The sequence below is a fragment of the Glycine soja genome, chromosome 16 (assembly GCF_004193775.1).
Source record: "Glycine soja cultivar W05 chromosome 16, ASM419377v2, whole genome shotgun sequence".
NCBI lineage: Eukaryota > Viridiplantae > Streptophyta > Magnoliopsida > Fabales > Fabaceae > Glycine > Glycine soja.
This window is the reverse complement of record NC_041017.1, coordinates 15,582,222-15,602,935: the sequence shown is the minus strand read 5'-3', so window position 1 is coordinate 15,602,935 and position 20,714 is coordinate 15,582,222. Positions and strand designations below refer to the sequence as shown.

The 20,714-nt window shown below is 44.4% G+C and overlaps 2 protein-coding genes across 2 annotated transcripts in view; one reads left to right on the top strand and one right to left on the bottom strand.

Moving 5' to 3' along the window:
- LOC114389796 overlaps positions 1–11,293 on the bottom strand; it is a 23,649-nt gene extending 12,356 nt beyond the window's left edge. Inside the window, exon 1 of the mRNA XM_028350525.1 lies at positions 11,050–11,293. Coding sequence (XP_028206326.1) covers positions 11,050–11,293 — 244 coding nt within the window. The remainder of the gene's footprint in view (positions 1–11,049) is intronic.
- A 7,624-nt stretch (positions 11,294–18,917) lies between these two features.
- Positions 18,918–19,952, top strand: LOC114389456. Its single transcript, XM_028350139.1, has one exon. The coding sequence runs from the start codon at positions 19,008–19,010 to the stop codon at positions 19,950–19,952; it is 945 nt and encodes a 314-aa protein (XP_028205940.1). The 5' UTR covers positions 18,918–19,007.
- The last annotated feature ends 762 nt before the right edge of the window (positions 19,953–20,714 follow it).

The window sequence follows — 20,714 nt, the reverse complement described above, 5'->3', positions numbered from 1 at the left end:
GGACTACACGTCCTCGCCATCAGAGGGCTGCACGCCCTCACCTTCGGAGGACTACACGTCCTCGCCTTGAGAGGGCTACACGCCCTCACCTTGGGTACTAGTTACCCTCACCGTTGAGAGGACTACACGTCCTCGCCTTGAGAGGACTACATGTCCTCACCTTCAGAGGGTTACATGTCCTCGCCATCAGAGGACTTCATGTCCTCGCCATCAGAGGGCTGCACGCCCTCACCTCCAGAGGACTACCTGTCCTCGCCTTGAGAGGGCTACACGCCCTCACCTTGGGTACTGGTTACCCTCACCGTTGAGAGGACTACACGTCCTCACCATCAGAGGGCTGCACGCCCTCACCCTCTAGAGGACTACATGTCCTCGCCTTGAGAGGGCTGCACGCCCTCACCTCCAGAGGACTACCTGTCCTCGCCTTGAGAGGGCTACACGCCCTCACCTTGGGTACTAGTTACCCTCACCGTTGAGAGGACTACACGTCCTCACCATCAGAGGGCTGCACGCCCTCACCTCTAGAGGACTACATGTCCTCGCCTTGAGAGGGACTACACTGTCCCTCACCCTTCAGAGGGTTACCATGTCCTCGCCATCAGAGGACTACCCTCACTTAGAGGTACATGTCCTCGCCATCAGAGGGCTGCACGCCCTCACCTCCAGAGGACTACCTGTCCTCGCCTTGAGAGGGCTACACGCCCTCACCTTGGGTACTAGTTACCCTCACCGTTGACAGGACTACACGTCCTCACCATCAGACGGCTGCACGCCCTCACCTCTAGAGGACTACATGTCCTCGCCTTGAGAGGGCTACACGCCCTCACCTTGGGTACTAGTTACCCTCACCGTTGAGGGGACTACACGTCCTCGCCTCCAGAGGACTACATGTCCTCGCCTTGAGAGGGCTACACGCCCTCACCTTGGGTACTAGTTACCCTCACCGTTGAGAGGACTACATGTCCTCGCCTTGAGAGGACTACATGTCCACACCTTCAGAGGGTTACATGTCCTCGCCATCAGAGGACTTCATGTCCTCGCCATCAGAGGGCTGCACGCCCTCACCTCCAGAGGACTACCTGTCCTCGCCTTGAGAGGGCTACACGCCCTCACCTTGGGTACTAGTTACCCTCACCGTTGAGGGGACTACACGTCCTCACCATCAGAGGGCTGCACGCCCTCACCTCTAGAGGACTACATGTCCTCGCCTTGAGAGGGCTACACGCCCTCACCTTGGGTACTAGTTACCCTCACCGTTGAGAGGACTACACGTCCTCGCCTTGAGAGGACTACACGTCCTCACCATCAGAGGGCTACACGCCCTCACCTCTAGAGGACTACATGTCCTCGCCTTGAGAAGGCTACACGCCCTCACCTTGGGTACTAGTTACCCTCACCAGTGAGAGGACTACACGTCCTCGCCATCAGAGGGCTGCACGCCCTCACCTTCGGAGGACTACACGTCCTCGCCTTGAGAGGGCTACACGCCCTCACCTTGGGTACTAGTTACCCTCACCGTTGAGAGGACTACACGTCCACGCCTTGAGAGGACTACATGTCCTCACCTTCAGAGGGTTACATGTCCTCGCCATCAGAGGACTTCATGTCCTCGCCATCAGAGGGCTGCACGCCCTCACCTCCAGAGGACTACCTGTCCTCGCCTTGAGAGGGCTACACGCCCTCACCTTGGGTACTGGTTACCCTCACCGTTGAGAGGACTACACGTCCTCACCATCAGAGGGCTGCACGCCCTCACCTCTAGAGGACTACATGTCCTCGCCTTGAGAGGGCTGCACGCCCTCACCTCCAGAGGACTACCTGTCCTCGCCTTGAGAGGGCTACACGCCCTCACCTTGGGTACTAGTTACCCTCACCGTTGAGAGGACTACACGTCCTCACCATCAGAGGGCTGCACGCCCTCACCTCTAGAGGACTACATGTCCTCGCCTTGAGAGGACTACATGTCCTCACCTTCAGAGGGTTACATGTCCTCGCCATCAGAGGACTTCATGTCCTCGCCATCAGAGGGCTGCACGCCCTCACCTCCAGAGGACTACCTGTCCTCGCCTTGAGAGGGCTACACGCCCTCACCTTGGGTACTAGTTACCCTCACCGTTGACAGGACTACACGTCCTCACCATCAGAGGGCTGCACGCCCTCACCTCTAGAGGACTACATGTCCTCGCCTTGAGAGGGCTACACGCCCTCACCTTGGGTACTAGTTACCCTCACCGTTGAGGGGACTACACGTCCTCGCCTCCAGAGGACTACATGTCCTCGCCTTGAGAGGACTACATGTCCTCACCATCAGAGGGCTGCACGCCCTCACCTCCAGAGGACTACATGTCCTCGCCTTGAGAGGGCTACACGTCCTCACCTTGGGTACTAGTTACCCTCACCATCAGAGGGCTGCACGCCCTCACCTCTAGAGGACTACATGTCCTCGCCTTGAGAGGGCTACACGCCCTCACCTTGGGTACTAGTTACCCTCACCGTTGAGGGCTGCACGCCCTCACCTTCAGAGGACTACACGTCCTCGCCTTGAGAGGGCTACACGCCCTCACCTTGGGTACTAGTTACCCTCACCGTTGAGAGGACTACACGTCCTCGCCTTGAGAGGACTACATGTCCTCACCTTCAGAGGGTTACATGTCCTCGCCATCAGAGGACTTCATGTCCTCGCCATCAGAGGGCTGCACGCCCTCACCTCCAGAGGACTACCTGTCCTCGCCTTGAGAGGGCTACACGCCCTCACCTTGGGTACTAGTTACCCTCACCAGTGAGAGGACTACACGTCCTCGCCATCAGAGGGCTGCACGCCCTCACCTTCGGAGGACTACACGTCCTCGCCTTGAGAGGGCTACACGCCCTCACCTTGGGTACTAGTTACCCTCACCGTTGAGAGGACTACATGTCCTCGCCTTGAGAGGACTACATGTCCACACCTTCAGAGGGTTACATGTCCTCGCCATCAGAGGACTTCATGTCCTCGCCATCAGAGGGCTGCACGCCCTCACCTCCAGAGGACTACCTGTCCTCGCCTTGAGAGGGCTACACGCCCTCACCTTGGGTACTGGTTACCCTCACCGTTGAGAGGACTACACGTCCTCACCATCAGAGGGCTGCACGCCCTCACCTCTAGAGGACTACATGTCCTCGCCTTGAGAGGGCTACACGCCCTCACCTTGGGTACTAGTTACCCTCACCGTTGAGGGGACTACACGTCCTCGCCTCCAGAGGACTACATGTCCTCGCCTTGAGAGGGCTACACGCCCTCACCTTGGGTACTAGTTACCCTCACCGTTGAGAGGACTACACGTCCTCGCCTTGAGAGGACTACACGTCCTCACCATCAAAGGGCTGCACGCCCTCGCCTCTAGAGGACTACATGTCCTCGCCTTGAGAGGGCTACACGCCCTCACCTTGGGTACTAGTTACCCTCATCGTTGAGGGGACTACACGTCCTCGCCTTGAGAGGACTACACGTCCTCACCATCAGAGGGCTACACATCCTCACCTTCAGAGGGCTACACGCCCTCGCCATCAGAGGACTGCATGTCCTCACCTTCAGAGGACTGCATGTCCTTACCTTCAGAGGGCTACACGCCCTCGTCATCAGAGAACTGCATGTCCTCACCTTCGTAGGGCTACACGCCCTCACCTTTAGAGGACCACACGTCCTCACTTTCAGAGGGCTACACACCCTCGCCTTGAGAGGACTACACGTCCTCACCATCAGAGGGCTGCACGCCCTCACCTCCAGAGGACTACACGTCCTCGCCTTCAGAGGACTGCACGTCCTCACCTTCAGAAGGCTACACGCCCTCGCCTTTAGAGAGCTACGCGTCCTCACTTTCAGTGGGCTCCATATCCACACCTTAAGATAATTTAAGGTCCTCTATCCTTAAATGCTTAACCGAGACTTGCACTCCCGGTTAAGGGACCAGTAGTTTCCTTTTAACGGTTCCTGGGCCCCCCCCTGATATTGGAGGAGGGCCAACTGTGCGAGCACAACCAGAGAGGGAGGCTATCACACAGCTACTATGCATACCGGGGCAAGATTTCACCCGTGCCGCTGCAAAAAGACGAGTGCGGATCATGCGCACTAACATGACCACTCTTACACAGATATAGATGACATTGCTACTTAGCAACATTCTGCCCAGCGACCGCAATGCCAATCTCCCCCTGCAAAAGTATCAGTTGGTCTGTGTCGTCCCGACATGGGTAAGTATGCATATGGTTCAACTGATTTCTGATACCATTTATTTGTTTGCAGGGATCGCACCCACAAAGACACCCAGTGAACCTGAAGAAGTCCAACAGGGCCCTGGGGTTTCCAGCTCTGGTTACGGGCCTCTATCAGTCCTACAGGGTGCTCGTACCCCCCCGGCAAAGTTATGTCATCATAGGTAAGTATGCACATCGCTCAACTAATTTCTGATTTCATCAATTGTTTGCAGGGATCGCGCCTGCAAGACACCCAGTGAACCCGAAGAAGTCCAATAGGGTCTTGGAGTTGTCAAGCTCTAATTACGGGTCTCTGTCAGTTCTACGGAGTACCTGTCACCTCCAGCAAGGGCATCAGGCCCCCTACTAATCGAGCTTTCATCAAGAAGTACTGCGCCCCCAGGCAGGCGCAGGGCGAAACACCACAGCAACATTGGGATGGCCGGTAGCGGGCAATAGACACACCGCCACCACCTCTAGAGTTCACCTCAGCTCATCCGCAAAAAGGTTAGAGCGTTGCCTACGACACATGGCCGACCAGCAGGCGACCAAGTCCAAAGCCAAAGGTAAGCAAAGTACTAGGTCAGTGACCGACAAGTCATAAGGCGTCCAGCTCAAGACGTTAAAGAAGCGCTACTAAGAGGCAACCTAGTACCTTTTAAATTTCTGCCTGCTATTTGATCACTTTTTATAGTAGGACGCACCTAGTTGCTCATGATCCTGGGAATTTAAATAAAACAAGCGCAAGCTCGGAAGGTAGTCATACCTTACAAAACATATATATGTATGTTTAGGTAGTGAAAAATACCTTAGATATGCATGTATGTAAACAAAAAACACTTCACAAAATATATATATGTATGTTTAGGTAGAAAGATACCTTAGATATGCATGTATGTAAACAAAAAACACTTCACAAAATATATATATGTATGTTTAGGTAGAAAGATACCTTAGATATGCATGTATGTAAACAAAAAATACTTCACAAAATATATATGTATGTTTAGGTAGAAAGATACCTTGGATATGCATGTATATAGCAAAAATACCTCACAAAAATATACACATGTTTAGGTAGCAAAATACTTCATGAAAAAAAAGGGGGAAAAAAACAAAAAACAAACGAGAAAAAGAAATGAACAAATGAAAAAAAAAAGGGAGAAAAAAAAGAGAAATAAGTTGTCTAGCTGAAAAACCAACATGCTTTTGAAAAGAGATGACTTCCAACTTTTCTTTGAAGAAAAATTCGCTGATCATAACCAATTTTTGGAAAATGTGTCTACACCTGAAGGGTGAATGCTGTGAAGATTTTCCCGGACGCCCGAAATGGACTCGAATGAATGCACAAATTGATAAAAGAACATATTTTGGAAACATTGGGTTGATTTAAAATAGAGGAAATAAATCCTGAGCCCTAGCATCACATGACCATAAAAATTTGACACTTGAGTGTCCGCATAGGTGCATGCATGACCAGTTTTGCATAAAGTTTCCAAATCATCATTTTTGCATTTGTGTCATGGAAATAATGTGGGGCACCCCTTTTATCCTTGAGCCAAACCAAACCCCGACATGTATCATGTCTAGCCATTCTACAAACCTTGAGCCAAAATCATGACTCACTATAATCCTTACCCTCAGAAGCAAAAAAGGAAAAGAAGGAAAATTTCCAATCAAAGAGAAAGCAAAAAGAAAAGAAGGAAAATTCCCCAATCAAAGAGTGGGAGAAAGCAAAAAGAAAAGAAAGAAAATTCCCAATCAAAGAATGGGAGAAAGAAAAAAGAGAAAAGAAGGAAAGAAAGCTCCTGATCAAGGATCGAAAGAAAACAGAAGAAATGTGCAGAGAGGTCTTTGGACCGGACAATATCTGAACAATACAGAATTGTCACCAAATGAACAAAAAAGAAGGAAAGGAAACCACGACCTAAAATGGTCTTCTCCCTTTAATTACCAACCAAAATCCCGTGCGCTAGCGACCCCTTTTTTTTCTCGCCCCGCACTAAACAAAAAAAAACAGAAAAAGAAAAAGCCAGGAAGATCAAAAGCCAAAAACACACAAAAGCCGAAAGAAGAAACCACCAAAAGAACCCATTCCCAAGGGAAGTCCTATTTGATCCATGATCACGCATGTAATCTTTGATTTGATAGGAAATAATTTGCAAAGTCAAGTCATGACATATCTATGGTTCGGAATTAGGATGAAACACTTACCTGTGCGAGATTGATACACTTTGAGTGGATTTCTTCTATTTTTGTCGAACCCAGTGTTTCCTCTAAATGGTCATTTAGAAACGAAATGCTAACATCCAAAATCTCATTTATGGTTATGGGAGATTTCATCAGCAGACTCTCCTTCCCCGGCAGACGCATTGTTTTTCACTCAAAAAGCATATGCTGCTCTAAATCAGTTGGAATATTTGTCTCTTTGCTAAAGCATGTTTGCGTTTTAGTGGAGAAAACACCGAGACTTTTTCAAGTCTCACAAGTTATCCAGAACTACGTAGGTCTGAATTCCTCATGGGAGGATACGTAGGAGCAAGAGCCTCGCTTTTGTCGACCACACCGCCTTTTGTTGCCATGACTCAAGAGCTGGTAGCCCGCGGAGATACCTTACGGTTATCCGCACCCTTTTTGTCATCCAGAGGCGGCGGGCCCGATGACAAGCAGAGACCAAGTTTGGTCATTCTGCACCCATGATACGCGGAGATACCTTACGGTTATTCGCACCCTTTTGTCATCCAGAGGCGGCGGGCCCGATGACAAGCAGAGACCAAGTTTGGTCATTCTGCACCCATGATACGCGGAGATACCTTACGGTTATTCGCACCCTTTTGTCATCCAGAGGCGGCGGGCCCGATGACAAGCAGAGACCAAGTTTGGTCATTCTGCACCCATGATACGCGGAGATACCTTATGGTTATTCGCACCCTTTTGTCATCCAGAGGCGGCGGGCCCGATGACAAGCAGAGACCAAGTTTGGTCATTCTGCACCCATGATACGCGGAGATACCTTACGGTTATTCGCACCCTTTTGTCATCCAGAGGCGGCGGGCCCGATGACAAGCAGAGACCAAGTTTGGTCATTCTGCACCCATGATACGCGGAGATACCTTACGGTTATTCGCACCCTTTTGTCATCCAGAGGCGGCGGGCCCGATGACAAGCAGAGACCAAGTTTGGTCATTCTGCACCCATGATACGCGGAGATACCTTATGGTTATTCGCACCCTTTTGTCATCCAGAGGCGGCGGGCCCGATGACAAGCAGAGACCAAGTTTGGTCATTCTGCACCCATGATACGCGGAGATACCTTATGGTTATTCGCACCCTTTTGTCATCCAGAGGCGGCGGGCCCGATGACAAGCAGAGACCAAGTTTGGTCATTCTGCACCCATGATACGCGGAGATACCTTATGGTTATTCGCACCCTTTTGTCATCCAGAGGCGGCGGGCCCGATGACAAGCAGAGACCAAGTTTGGTCATTCTGCACCCATGATACGCGGAGATACCTTACGGTTATTCGCACCCTTTTGTCATCCAGAGGCGGCGGGCCCGATGACAAGCAGAGACCAAGTTTGGTCATTCTGCACCCATGATACGCGGAGATACCTTACGGTTATCCGCACCCTTTTGTCATCCAGAGGCGGCGGGCCCGATGACAAGCAGAGACCAAGTTTGGTCATTCTGCACCCATGATACGCGGAGATACCTTATGGTTATTCGCACCCTTTTGTCATCCAGAGGCGGCGGGCCCGATGACAAGCAGAGACCAAGTTTGGTCATTCTGCACCCATGATACGCGGAGATACCTTACGGTTATTCGCACCCTTTTGTCATCCAGAGGCGGCGGGCCCGATGACAAGCAGAGACCAAGTTTGGTCATTCTGCACCCTTGTATCATCCAGAGGCGGCGGGCCCGATGATACGCGGAAATACCCGAGTGGTTATCCGTATAAACATTCTTTTGCTATCTGTAAGACAGAACGCTTGATAGCATGCAGAGGCTGACATAGTCTTCTGCACCTTTTGTTCCTCCGGGAACGACAAGTCTTTTACATGCGGAAATTTCATGGTCGTCCGCGACTCTCGTCAACCGAGAGGAGCGAAATTAGTGTCATACACTGATTTTCGGGGACCTTTGCTTGATGACATGTGACCATTCTTTGGTCCTTGTGAGGTGCTTGGCATCCATCATTAGGCAATTTGTGAAATTCTAGGAGCGACAAGTCATGGTCACCCGCGACTCTCGTCAACCGAGAGGAGCGAAATTAGTGTCCTACACTGATTTTCGGGGACCTTTGCTTGATGACATGCGACCATTCTTTGGTCCTTGTGAGGTGCTTGGCATCCATCATTAGGCAATTTGTGAAATTCTAGGAGCGACCAGTCATGGTCACCCGCGACTCTCGTCAACCGAGAGGAACGAAATTAGTGTCCTACACTGATTTTCGGGGACTTTTGCTTGATGACAAGCGACCATTCTTTGGTCCTTGTGAGGTGCTTGGCACCCATCATTAGGCAATTTGTGGAATTTTGGGAACAACAAGTCATTTGCATGTGGAGATTTTATGGTCACCTGCGACTCTCGTCAAATCGAGAGGAACGAAATTAGTGTCTTATCTTTACTTTCCTTTTATCTCCAATAAAAGACAAGTAAAGAGGGGCAACTGTCATACCCTAATTTCGTCCGGGGACCTTTGCTCGATGACGTGCGACCATTCTTTGGTCCTCGTGAGGTGCTTGACACCCATCATTAGGCAATTTGTGAAATTCCAGGACATGCCGAAAAACCAAAAAAATATTGATGCACAATCCGTAAGTTTCCGTGACACACCGGAAATCAAATGGAAGCATCGTTGCATAATTAAGTGAGGTTCCGTAACATTCCGTAAGTCAAAAAGGGGATGATTATGTAATCCGCAAGGTTCCGTAACATTACGGAAAGAAAACAAGTATCGTTACGAAATTCGTAAGTTTCCGTAACTTTACGAAAAAAGAATCACCAAAAAACAGCAGAGGGGGGTGTACTTAGTAAAAATGGGGGTGCAAATAGCACCCAGGCCCACTTGGGCCCTCTGGAATATTCCTCCAGAAGGCGGTTGCTTCTGGAGGAAGCAACCCTGCTCGCCTGGGCGAGCTGAGCTCGCCTGGGCGAGCTGGGCGGCAACCACCTCCCCTATTTTGCTATAAATAGGGGAGGAAGGCAAGAAGGAAGGGGTCCGGCCCCTTAGGCACTTCTCTCTCTTTCGAATTTGCTTGGAAAAATTGTTTCCGTGAAGAAAATCTAAGCCGAGGCGCTTCCGAAACGTTTCCGTAACGTTTTCCGTGAGGAATCTCGCAAAGCTTTCAACCGTTCTTCGACGTTCTTCATTCGTTCTTCATCGTTCTTCGATCTTCAACGGGTAAATACCTCGAACCAAGCTTTTCGATTCATTCTATGTACCCGTAGTGGTCCACATTGTGTTTCGTGCATTTTTTCTCGTTTTGTTTACTTTTTATACCCCCTGTTGACATGCTTAAGCCATTTTGCTTAAGTCATTTCTCGCTTAACTTAAAAATAAAATAAATTTCCACCGAACGTTTGAATTATATTATCCGTTAACTTCGGTTAAAATCAATTCCGACCGTTCGGTCATGCCGTAACCACGTTGGAAATCAAAAAGAGGTAAAAAAATAATATAATAATCAAAAAAATATCTTTTTAGTGAAATAAAGCGGAAAATCAATCGGACGTTTTCTCTTTGGGATTTCTCATTCTTAATCGAATTGATTAATAACTAAAGTGAAACTAAGGCTAAAATCAACTCGCCTAGTCAAGCTCGTCCACAAAAATAGGCTTTTGAAGTTTGTCATTTCAATTTCTCACTAAGTAAAATGGATCATTTTTAAGGTCCAATGCCTTAAAATGATCACCACTTAAGTAAAAAAGAATCGCTTGATAAGAAAGAACTACGTAGGTCTGATTTCCTCATCGCAATTGAGGAATACGTAGGAGCAAAGGGAAACACCCTTGTCGACCACAAAAAGGAAAAAAATATAAAAAGGGTATAAAGGATATAAGAACATAAAAGGGAACATAAAAATCAAAGTCATGTTTGCACATTCGATTAAAGGCTGCCGTCCCTTGAGACGGGCGTGTGGGGGGCTAATACCTTCCCCGTGCGTAAATACAACTCCCGAACCTTTCACTAAAAAGTTCGTAGATCGCGTCTTTTCCGGTTTTTCCGACGTTTTCCTCAAATAAACGTTGGTGGCGACTCCGCGCGTATTCCTTTCGTGGAACACGCATCCCGCGAGTCTCGCGTCGCCCTCCCGCCGAAGGGTAGGTTGCGACACAGGTAATGCCTCCACATCTTAAGGGTAAAAACTACAACAGCTAACTCCAAATCATGGGTGGGATAATTCTTCTCATGAGTTTTGAGTTATCTAGAAGCATAGGACACTACATGGCCATTCTGCATCAACACTCCTCCTAAACCCATATTTGATGCATCACAATACACCTCAAAGGGTTCTCTTGGGTTATGCAAAACAAACACATGCGCGGTCGTCAACTTCTCCTTAAGGGTTTGGAAACTATGCTCACACTGGGCATCCTACACAAAAGCTTGACCCTTAAAAAGTCAGCTTGGTCAAAGGTAAGGCTAGCTTGGAGAAACCTTCTATGAATCTTCAGTAATATCTCGCTAAACCCAAAAAACTCCTAATCTCAAAAACATACTTAAGACTCTCCCACTCAAGGACAACTTCTATCTTAAAGGGATTTACAACTACCTTGAGATATCACATGTTCTAGGAAACTAACATAAACACACCAAGAGCATTAGTCACACCGAAGGGCATGATTAGATGCTCGTAGTGACCGTAACGGGTCCTAAAAGCAGCCTTGGGAATATCCTTAGACTTTACTCGAATATGATGGTAACTTGACCTGAGATCTATTTTGCTAAGCACACTAGCTCCTACTAGCTGGTCCATAAGGTCATCTATTCTAGGCAAAGGATACTTATTCTTAATTGTCACCTTATTCAACTGGCGGTAGTCTACACACAACCTCATGGTCACATCTTTCTTCTTCACTAACAACATGGATGCTCCCCATTGTCGTAACCTACCCTTCGGCGGGAGGGCGATGCGAGGCTGGTGGGTGCGTCTTCCAAGGAAGGAAAACGCGTGGAGTCGCCACCAACATTTATTCGAGGAAAACGTCGGAAAAACCAAAAAACGGGTCTACGAACTTTAAGAATAAAAGGTTCGGGAGTTGTTTTTATGCACGAGGAAGGTATTAGCACCCCACATGTCCGTCACAAGGGACGGCAACCTTTAATCAAATGTGCAAAATCATGACTTTTAATATTTTTCTATTTTCCCTTTTTTATGCTTTATCTTTTTGGGGTCGACAAAAGCGGAGCTTTTGCTCCTACGTAACCTCAATTGCGATGAGGAACTTAGACCTACGTAGTTCTTTGGAAAGTGAGAAAGTTATGCGGGGTGTTGATTTTAGACTTTTAAACGGTTGGTTTTAACCGATAAAAGTAAAAAGGGGACCATTAAGGCATTGAACCTTGAAACGAATTCAAATGGCCTTTTTGCGGGCAAAATCTTGATTTGTGAGTTTATTTTAGCCTTAGTTTCACTTGGTTATATTCTCAACTCATTTAAGGAGGACCTTCAAAGTAGTCCGGTTGAAACTTGCCTTTTTGATGATTAACCGAGGTTACAACATAAACAATCGATTGAATTTTATTTTAAAGGCAATTAAACGAGATTACAACACAAACGGTCGGTTGAAACTCATTTTAACATTGATTAAGCAGGATTACGTCTTAAACGATTGGTCGAAACTCGCTTAAAATGAAGAAAAAGAATACTGAAAGTAGATGAGATGAAGATGAAAACATACAAAGCAAGAATGAATTCAAAGCTTCGAAATCAAAAACTAACCAGTCAAAGATCGATGAACGATGAAGAACGGCGAAGAACGTTCACAGATTTGATCACAGAAACGTCACGGAAGCGTTACGAAAGTGCCTCGGCCTTGATTTTCTCCTTCTTTCTTCTTCTCCTCACTAATTTTAAGTGAAATCTGATTGCCCAAGGTGTTGAACCCCTTCCCCTCAGCCTCAGATGCCATTTTATAGGAAAAATGGGGGCGGAGGTTGTCGCCTAGCTCGCCCAAGTGAGCTGGTAGCTTCAACCAGAAGCAACATGCTCGCCTAGGCGAGCATGTTGCTTCCTCAAGAAGGTTCCTGATGGGTCCAGATGGGCCCAGGACTGAATAACACCCCCTTAATTGATCAGTTCACCCCCTATTTTGAGTTTTTTTGCTTATTTCTTTCCAAAACATCACGAAACTTTACGGATTACACGACGATGAGTGTTAAGCATCTTAATTTGGCTTTAAGCAGCTCAATGTGACCGGAAAAAAATCCGCATGTTGACAAATAATTATTCTTGGATGAAATTAGAGTATGACAGTTGCCCCTCTTTAGTTATCTTTCATTGGAGATAAAAAGGAAGTAAAGATAAGACACTAATTTCGATCGAGCTGAATTTCCTCCTGACTGACGATCTGCTCAATCAGCAAAACCTATCAAAGGAAAGAGCACAAAAGACATCAGGTGCATCAGCAAAAGCCTTGGTGCCTTGAAAGCAATATAAATGGATAATCGTGACGGTCTCCGCATGCTATCAGACTCGCTTGTCTTAGGATAGCAGGGGAGACTTTAGTTGCTTTGGTCAACAAACATTGAGTCTCTCGACAAGGGAAGCAGATGACTATGTTTGTCTCTGCATGCCATCAGACTTGATAGTCTCCGGATAGCAAAGGGAACTGCAACAATCTCAACAAGCAATTAGAAATGGATGACCATCATCATCCTCACATACCATCGGACCTGCTTGTATCTAGATAATAGGGGTACTTTGATAGTCTCGAAGCAACAAAAGCGAGTGACCATCATGGTCTTCGCATGCCATCGGATTTGGTTGTCTCTGAATAGCAAAAATGGAGACTAAGTAGTCTCGGTCGATAGACATTGAGTCTTCGACAAAGGGTGCAGACGACCATACTCGTCTCTGCATGCTATCGGGCTTGATTGTCTCTGGATAGCAAAAATGGAGACTAAAGTAGTCTTAATCGATAGACATTGAGTCTTCGACAAAGGATGCAAATGACCATATTGGTCTCTGCATGTCATCGGACTTGATTGTCTCTGGACGACGAAGGGGGAGACTAAAGTAGTCTCAATCGATAGACATTGAGTCTTCGACAAAGGGGCAGATGACCACGTTGGTCTCTACGCGTCATCGAACTTGATTGTCTCTAGATGACGAAGGGGGAGACTAAAGTAGTCTCGATCGATAGACGTTGAGTCTTCGACCAAAAGGGCAAATGACCACGTTGGTCTCTAGCGTCATCGGACTTGATTGTCTTTGGATGACGAAGGGGGAGACTAAAGTAGTCTCGATCGATAGATGTTGAGTCTTCGAACAAAAGGGCAGATGACCATGTTGGTCTCTGCGCATCATTGGACTTGATTGTCTTTGGATGATGAAGGGGGAGACTAAAGTAGTCTCAATCGATAGACATTGAGTCTTTGACAAAGGGTGCAGACGACCATGTAGGTCTTTGCATGTCATTGGACTTGATTGTCTCTGGATGACGAAAAGGAGAGACTTTAGTAGTCTTCGTGTTCCTTCACTAAAATGCGTACATGCTTTAGCAAAGAAACAAACCTCCAACCGATCTGAGTAACATATGTTTTGAAGAAAAACAATGTGTCTATTGGGGAAGGAAAGTATGCTGATAAAATTTTCTCATAACCACAAATGAGATTTAGGATATTAGCATTTCGTTTCTAAACAAGCATTTAGAAGAAACACTGGGCCCAATTGAAATAGAGGAAAACCGCTCAAAGTGTATAAATCTCACACAGGCAAGTGTTTCATCCTAATTTCGAACCACATATATGTCATGACTTGACTTTGCAAATCATTTCCTAGCAAATCAAAGATAACATGCGTAATCATGGATCAATAGGACGTTTAGGAGGCCGAATTTTGGTGGGAAATTTGGCTTTGGGTGTTTCGGCCTTTTCCTTTTCTATTTTCTTTTTGGCGCAATGTGAAAGAAACACGGGCATAAAGATTTGGTTGGTAACCAAGAAGGTGATTGCTTCACGCATTCCAAGTCATGGTTGTTTTTCTTTTCTTTCGTCTAACTATGAAAACTACCTAAGCAAAGTTTAGAAAAATAAGACAATAATACTTGAAAAAAAAAACTTAGTAAACGGCTGATTTTTCGAGTTTGAAAAAATCTTTTAATACTTATCCTATATGAAGTCTTGACTTGTTGCTTCTTGATTTCTTCTCTTGAATCTTGAATCTTGGATTGGATTCTTAATGCTTGATCTTGAAGTCTTGAATTAATCTTGAATCAATCACTTAGGCTTTTGGCATCATCAAAATTGCTTGGTTCATCATCATGAAGCTTGCTTCTACAACCATTGGATGACATATTTCTGACTTAAAAGGAATCGGTCCTTCTTACTGTATGCATAAGATCAACATGGAAGCTGACTATAAGCTTGTAAGACAACCACAAAGAAGATTGAATCCAGTTATGAAGGAAAAAGTGCAGAAGGAAGTACTTAAATTGCTAGAAGCAGGCCTCATTTATCCCATTTCAGATAGTGCTTGGGTTAGTCTCGTGCAGGTGGTTCCCAAGAAAGGAGGCATGACGGTAATCAGGAATGAGAAAAATGATTTAATTCCCACAAGAACCGTCACTAGCTAGAGGATGTGTATTGATTATAGAAAATTGAATGATGCCACCAGAAAAGATCACTACCCACTTCCCTTCATGGATCAAATGGTTGAAAGGCTGGCAGAACAATCATTCTATTGCTTTTTAGATGGATACTCTGGCTACAATCAGATTGTTGTGGATCCAAATGACCAAGAAAAGACAACATTCACTTGTCCCTTTGGTGTGTTTGCCTATAGGCGAATGCCATTCGGTCTTTGCAATGCTCCTGCAACTTTTCAATGATGGCAATCTTTGCTGACATGGTGGAGAAATGTATCGAAGTGTTTATGGATGACTTCTCCATCTTTGGCTCATCTTTTGATTGCTGCCTAGCAAATCTAGAGCGAGTGTTGCAACGATGTGAAGAGACAAACTCGGTGCTAAATTGGGAAAATTTTCATTTTTTGGTGCAGAAGGAATTGTGTTGGGCCACACAATCTCTGTGAGGGGGATTGAAGTAGATAAAGCAAAAATTGATGTGATCGATAAGATACCTCCTCCAGTAAATGTCAAGGGAGTAAGAAGCTTTCTAGGGCATGCTGGGTTCTATAGGCGGTTTATAAAATACTTTTTAAAGATTGCCAAACCACTCAGTAATTTTCTCAACAAGGATGCTGTGTTTTTATTTGATGACGACTATTTGAAAGCATTAAACACCCTAAAGACTAGTCTAGTGTCTGCTCCCGTCATTACAACACCAAATTGGGGTCAAGAATTTGAGTTAATGTGTGATGCAAGTGATTATGTTGTAGGCGCAGTATTGGGCCAGAGGAAAGGCAGAGTCTTCCATGCTATTTACTATGCCAGCAAGGTTTTAAATGATTCCCAGATTAATTATGCTACCACAGAGAAGGAAATGCTTACAATTGTTTATGCATTGGAAAAGTTCAGATCATACTTAGTGGGATTGAAAGTTATAGTCTATACTGATCATGCAACCATCAAGTATTTGCTGAATAAAGCTAACTCCAAACCTCGATTAATTAGGTGGATTTTGTTGCTTCAGGAGTTTGATCTAGTTATCCAAGACAAGAAAGGATCTAAAAATCTAGTAGCTGACCACTTGTCAAGACTAGTCAACAAAGAGGTGACTTTGAAAGAGTTAGAAATAAGAGACGAATTCCATGATGAATCACTGTTTATGGTAAATGAGAGGCCATGGTTTGCTGATTTAGCTAACTTCAAGGTAGCTGGAATCATCCCCAAAGATTTGACTTGGCAGCAAAGGAAGAAGTTCTTGCATGATGCTCACTTTTATGTTTGGGATGATCCACATTTGTTTAAGATTGGTGCTGACAACCTTCTGAGAAGGTGTGTAACAAAGGAGGAAGCCATGAGCATATTATGGCATTGTCACAACTCACCATGTGGAGGCCATTACAGTGGAGACAAAATAGCAGCCAAAGTCTTGCAATTAGGATTCTTTTGGCCAACACTCTTCAAAGATGCTCATGAATATGCCACTCAATGTGATCAATGTCAAGGAATGGGGGGATCTCTAGAAGAAATGAAATGCCCTTGCGAAACATAATGGAAGTGGAAGTCTTTGACAGCTGGGGAATTGACTTTGTAGGTCCTCTTCCACCATCCTTTGGTAATGAATATATTCTTGTAGCTATGGATTATGTCTCCAAGTGGGTTAAAGCAGTGGTGGCCTCGAAGAATGATGCCAAAACTGTAGTGAAGTTTTTGAAGAAGAATATTTCCGCTCGCTTTGGGGTACCTATAATCCTAATAAGTGATGGGGGCTTTTATTTCTGCAACAGCCAACTGCAGAAGGTGCTAGGCCATTATCGTGTCACACACAAAGTAGCCTCACCATATCACCCACAAACAAATGGCCAAGCTGAAGTTTCTAACAGGGAATTAAAAAAGATCTTGGAGAAAACTGTGGCCTCTACTCGGAAGGATTGGTCAAGCAAGCTGGACGATGCACTATGGGCCTACAGAACTGCCTTCAAGACCCCTATAGGTCTATCTCCGTTCCAAATGGTTTATGGCAAAGCCTGCCACTTACCGGTAGAAATGGAGCATAAGGCATACTAGGCTTTGAAATTTCTAATTTTGATGAGGCTCTATCAGGGGAAAAGAGGAAGTTACAACTCGCATAAGATAATTCTTCTTCACCCTAACATTGGACCAAATCTTGTTCAAATGATTCTTCTTCACTTTCCATTTCAGATTCTATTTCACGATATTCATCATTAGAGTCTTCTTCAAACCCCAAACTCACATAAGATAATTCTTCATTTGTGCCTTTATTAATTTTCCCACCATCTACTGAGATGGATGAAGAAACCACCTAACCAAAACAAAATAATCCATCTTAATGCGTCACAACAACTAACACCACATAAATTATTATCTACAACTACTAAGATCATTCAAAATTTACAATTTAAGGACATGATCAGACCTCCATATTTGTTTTGTTACTTTCATCCCAAGATGCTGCACGAAATTCTTTAGCCATCACACCAACAAATCGCTATATACACATACAAAATCAATCAAAACCCAAACAAAAAATGGAACTAGGGACCCAAATAAACCATTCAAAGCCCAAACAAACCAATCGAACAACTGCCCAAAGAAACCAATCGAAACCAAAAAAAATCTAACAAAAATACCAACTTAAACAAAGGAAACAATGATTCGAACCTACTAAAATTGCAATATAGGTAAAGGTTGGGAAAAGGGGTTGAGAGAAATCGTTGCTCAGTCATTACGACAGTGCAAAAGTGGATGCTTTGTGGTTGATCACCTGTGTGCAAAAGCAGATGCTTTGTGGTTGATCACCTGTGTGCAAGAGCCATTTTTTGTCCAAATTTGGACAAGATCTCCAGAGTTACTTTAGTGACTCCATTCATCTGCAACTTCACTTTGTTTCTTTGTTAAACAGTGTAAAGAAACCCCTTTAGAATAGACCTGTTTCAGCAATGTAAGGTCTACTACTCTTATTTGCATATTAAGCCTTTATGGGGTTTTGGTATTTTTTCATTATTTTTTCTCATATAATTAAACACAACCGATAATTTGGCCTCCTATTATAGGTAAAAATCATATGCTTCACTGATGGTTCACTTGTCAAGTACTTCACCATAGCCTTCACCTAAAGAATATGACACTCGACAATGTGTGTGTTCATGTGTCTATTGTAATAATTTGGTCTGTACATTTTGGAAAATAAAATGATCCATTAGTTTTGGAATTGAAAAGCCAAATATTGAATGTCTACTAATAGATGATAATGACACCCAATGAGTGGTAAAAGCTACTAAATGAATTCTTGATGGTAGAATGTTTATATATAGCACATGTATTTGGTCCCTAAGCTCACCTATTTTAATTTGGTCCGATACATCATCTATAGAGGGAGTGAGAGCATGAAATAACCAAAACAAAGCAGCTATTTCATGATAATGGTCGGAGATATATTTTGATTTTTGTTTTTCTACATTTTGTTAATGACCTGTGTTTCGTTTTGTAGTTTATAACATCACATGTGTAACATCCATGACTCAACCATGGTTTCTTTCTTCTTTTTTTTTTTTTGTTTTTTTATGGAAGAAGAGAGGTCAGCACGTTTCAAGCTCAGTTTGTGATTTACTCGTACGTCTCTGACTCTTGCTTGTATCATGACGTGCATAAGCTAATTATACAAATTAAAGGTAAAAGGGGCAATTGACCTTAGAAATCAACATATTTTTATGGGTAAAAATATATATAATTGATGTCGATTAGAAAGAGAACATGGTCACCACGACTTAGACATGGATGGACATGCTGCACACTCTTCACGTCCTATGCATGCAATTTTTATATAATTACCGCATTCAGCTATACCTATTATCAGAACGCGTGGCTGCCAAAAGTACATAAATCAAGATGAAGCAGGGATTGCAATCTGAAAGTGGTTTCCTTTTGTAACAATATTGGTGGACATGCGTAAAAATCTCAAACATGGAGAAGGGGCATAAAGAACATATTATGGTGAAAGCACAGTCACAAAAGAAAGAAGAAGCTTGTCATGTTAGTACAACGTTGGCTGCCACTGATTTGCACCGTCCATCATTGCAACCTCCAAAGCCAAAATTCCTTAGCCTCAGTCTTCCAAATTCAGCCAATTCATCACCTTCAACTCTGATGGAGAAGAAACCGAAACACAGGAGCATAGAATCACCATGTCAAGCTAGTACACTCATCCATCAACAACAACAAACTCTTATCCCATTGGATGAGGTCGGCTACATGGATCAGATGCAGGATGACCAACTGCAAGACATGCAGTTAAGGAGGAGCAAGTCATGTGGTGAGGGAAGAGCATCATGTGCACCCTCAGATGAATTTGATCTCTGGTGGGCCAAACCAGGTGCAGTGGAACGCAATAACATGCATCGTAACAGCTTCTCCAAAACTGAAGCCATTCTTGTGAGTGGCAAGAATGTGGAAACATGTGAAGATGAGGGCTTTAAGTGCACTGCACTTTGCATGTATCTACCAGGGTTTGGGAAAGCAAAGGCTGTTAAAACTAGAAAAGAATTAGGATCAGAAGTGGAAGGCTGTGCAGTAATATCAAGGACGGTATCTTTGGAAAAGTTTGAGTGTGGTTCTTGGGCTTCTTCTGCACTGTTCCATGAGATTAATATTGAAGGAGACCCCATAAATTCCTCATACTTTGATCTGCCACTGGAGTTGATCAAATGCAGTGCTAATGATGTTCATTCACCTGTTACCTCAGCTTTTGTGTTTGAGAAGGACCTTAAGACTGGTTTCTCTACAAAATCACCTCGCCATGTTCGGTTTTCCACACCATCAAAGCCTGCCTCTCCAGCATCCTGCATTACTCCTCGTTTAAGAAAAGCCAGAGAGGATTTCACAGCATTCTTAGAAGCACAAAGTGCATGAAGATGGAATCACTCCTATGGAAAGTGAAGTAAAAATTAAAGAGTTAAGTATGTTTTTAATCACTATTTAAATATTTTTTTTTATTTTAGTCATTCAATTAAAAGTTTATTTTTTTAATTTCTTAAATTCACATAATATTATTTTTGGTCCCCATATTGGATTTTGAGGGACTAAAAAACAATTTTTTAATTAGTACATCCAAGGTGAAATTGTGGAACTAAAAACAAATTCAATAAAGATTAAAAAGATAGTTTTTAGCTAGTTGGGGGATGAAAATAATTTTTTTCCCAAATTTGTGAGACTAAAATCCGGTTTAATCCAAAATAAAATAACAAAACTGCTCTCACTATTTGTAGTCGGTTCTGCCATTTTTATCACAATGTTTTGCACCAGCTGTTTGTTGAACTCAATTTATAAGGGAGAAGTCTAGGTAGAGATACGAATGATTGCACAATATCTTCTTATCATGCGAAAATTATATTCAACAATGTAACTTGAGGCATATATAATATCTGAAAATGTTTTAGCCTATATTTGGTTTAATCTTCTCGTATCCACACCCACAAGATAAATCACGTCCAAATTGTAACAAAATAGTGGAAGTACGTTCTGGGGATTTTGTTACTAACGTTTGTGATCTAGGTTGTCCTTCAAATTCACCTCAAAACAAGAAAATGATTTAGAAATAAGCTCACCAGCTATAGATGAACGCATACAACATACATACAGAACCTACAATCAAACGAGTAGTTACTTAATCTT

Bases quoted from the DNA above. Each gene is read 5' to 3' on its own strand.
- LOC114389456 (XM_028350139.1), top strand. From the start codon at position 19,008: ATGGAGAAGGGGCATAAAGAACATATTATGGTGAAAGCACAGTCACAA.